At 60.5% G+C, this 909-nt stretch overlaps 1 protein-coding gene across 1 annotated transcript in view; it reads right to left on the bottom strand.

The window, feature by feature from the left end:
- SART1 (squamous cell carcinoma antigen recognized by T cells) overlaps positions 1-739 on the bottom strand; it is a 14,030-nt gene extending 13,291 nt beyond the window's left edge. The window contains exon 1 of the mRNA XM_010572555.1: positions 721-739. Within this exon, the coding sequence (XP_010570857.1) occupies positions 721-739 (19 nt within the window). The remainder of the gene's footprint in view (positions 1-720) is intronic.
- Between the last annotated feature and the right edge of the window lie 170 nt (positions 740-909).

Here is a 909-nt window from a genome sequence, read left to right as displayed (position 1 = left end):
GTCCCCACAAACATTTTGGGGGACATGGGGGGGAATTGGGGTACAGACCCCCCCCAGTGCTGTAGGGGATCCCAGGGGGGCCATTTTGGGGACCCTGAAGATTTTGGTGTGGGGGGGATTGGGGAACCACTGGGGGAGTTTGGGGTCCCCAGGAGGATTTTGGGGGACACGGGGAGGGAAAATTGGGGTACAGACCCCCCGAGGACACCGGGGGGGGTGTGTGTAGCACCCTGAGGATTTTGGGGTCCCCGGAGGGAGTTTGGGGTCCCAGGGGGACTCCTGGGGTCCTTGGGGTCCCCACTACCATTTTGGGGTACACCGAGGGGGATTAGATTTGGGGTTCACTCCCTCCTCTTTATTTTTGCCCCCCCCAGGCGTGGCGGCGCGGCTGGATCACGTGGCGGGGCTGCACATGCGGGGTCTGGTGTTGGGGCCAGTGCACCCCCAAATCTCAGGGGATCCCCGAAATTCCTCCCTGGAGCAACTGGATCCACTGCTGGGTTCTCTCCAGGACTTTGCCGACCTCCTGCAGACAGCCAAAAAAAAGGGTGAGGGGCACCCCCAAAGTGAGGGGGGGATGTACCTCCAAACTGGGAGGGGTACCCCCAAAGTGGGGGGGGCTTGGTAATGGGGTGAGCTCAGATTGGGGGGGATACGTTGAAATTGGGGGTGAGTCTTAGTGCTGGAAGGTTTTGGGGGGTATTGGGAAAGGGGGGGTACCCCAAAATTGGGGGGGCATCTCAAGACTGGGGGGGTGTAGTTGGGGGATTTTGGTAATGGGGGGGAATACCCCAAAATTGGGGGTGATTACAGTGTTGTAAGGGGGTGGTGGGGCACCCCAAAACTTGGGGGGGCACCAGGGGAGGGAGGATTGTGGCAATGGGGTGGGGGCAAAATGGATGGAATCCC

The sequence above is a fragment of the Haliaeetus leucocephalus genome, unplaced genomic scaffold (assembly GCF_000737465.1).
Source record: "Haliaeetus leucocephalus isolate CR32 unplaced genomic scaffold, Haliaeetus_leucocephalus-4.0 Scaffold341, whole genome shotgun sequence".
Lineage (NCBI taxonomy): Eukaryota > Metazoa > Chordata > Aves > Accipitriformes > Accipitridae > Haliaeetus > Haliaeetus leucocephalus.
The sequence above is the reverse complement of the archived record's forward strand: the minus strand, read 5'-3'. Positions and strand labels throughout refer to the sequence as shown.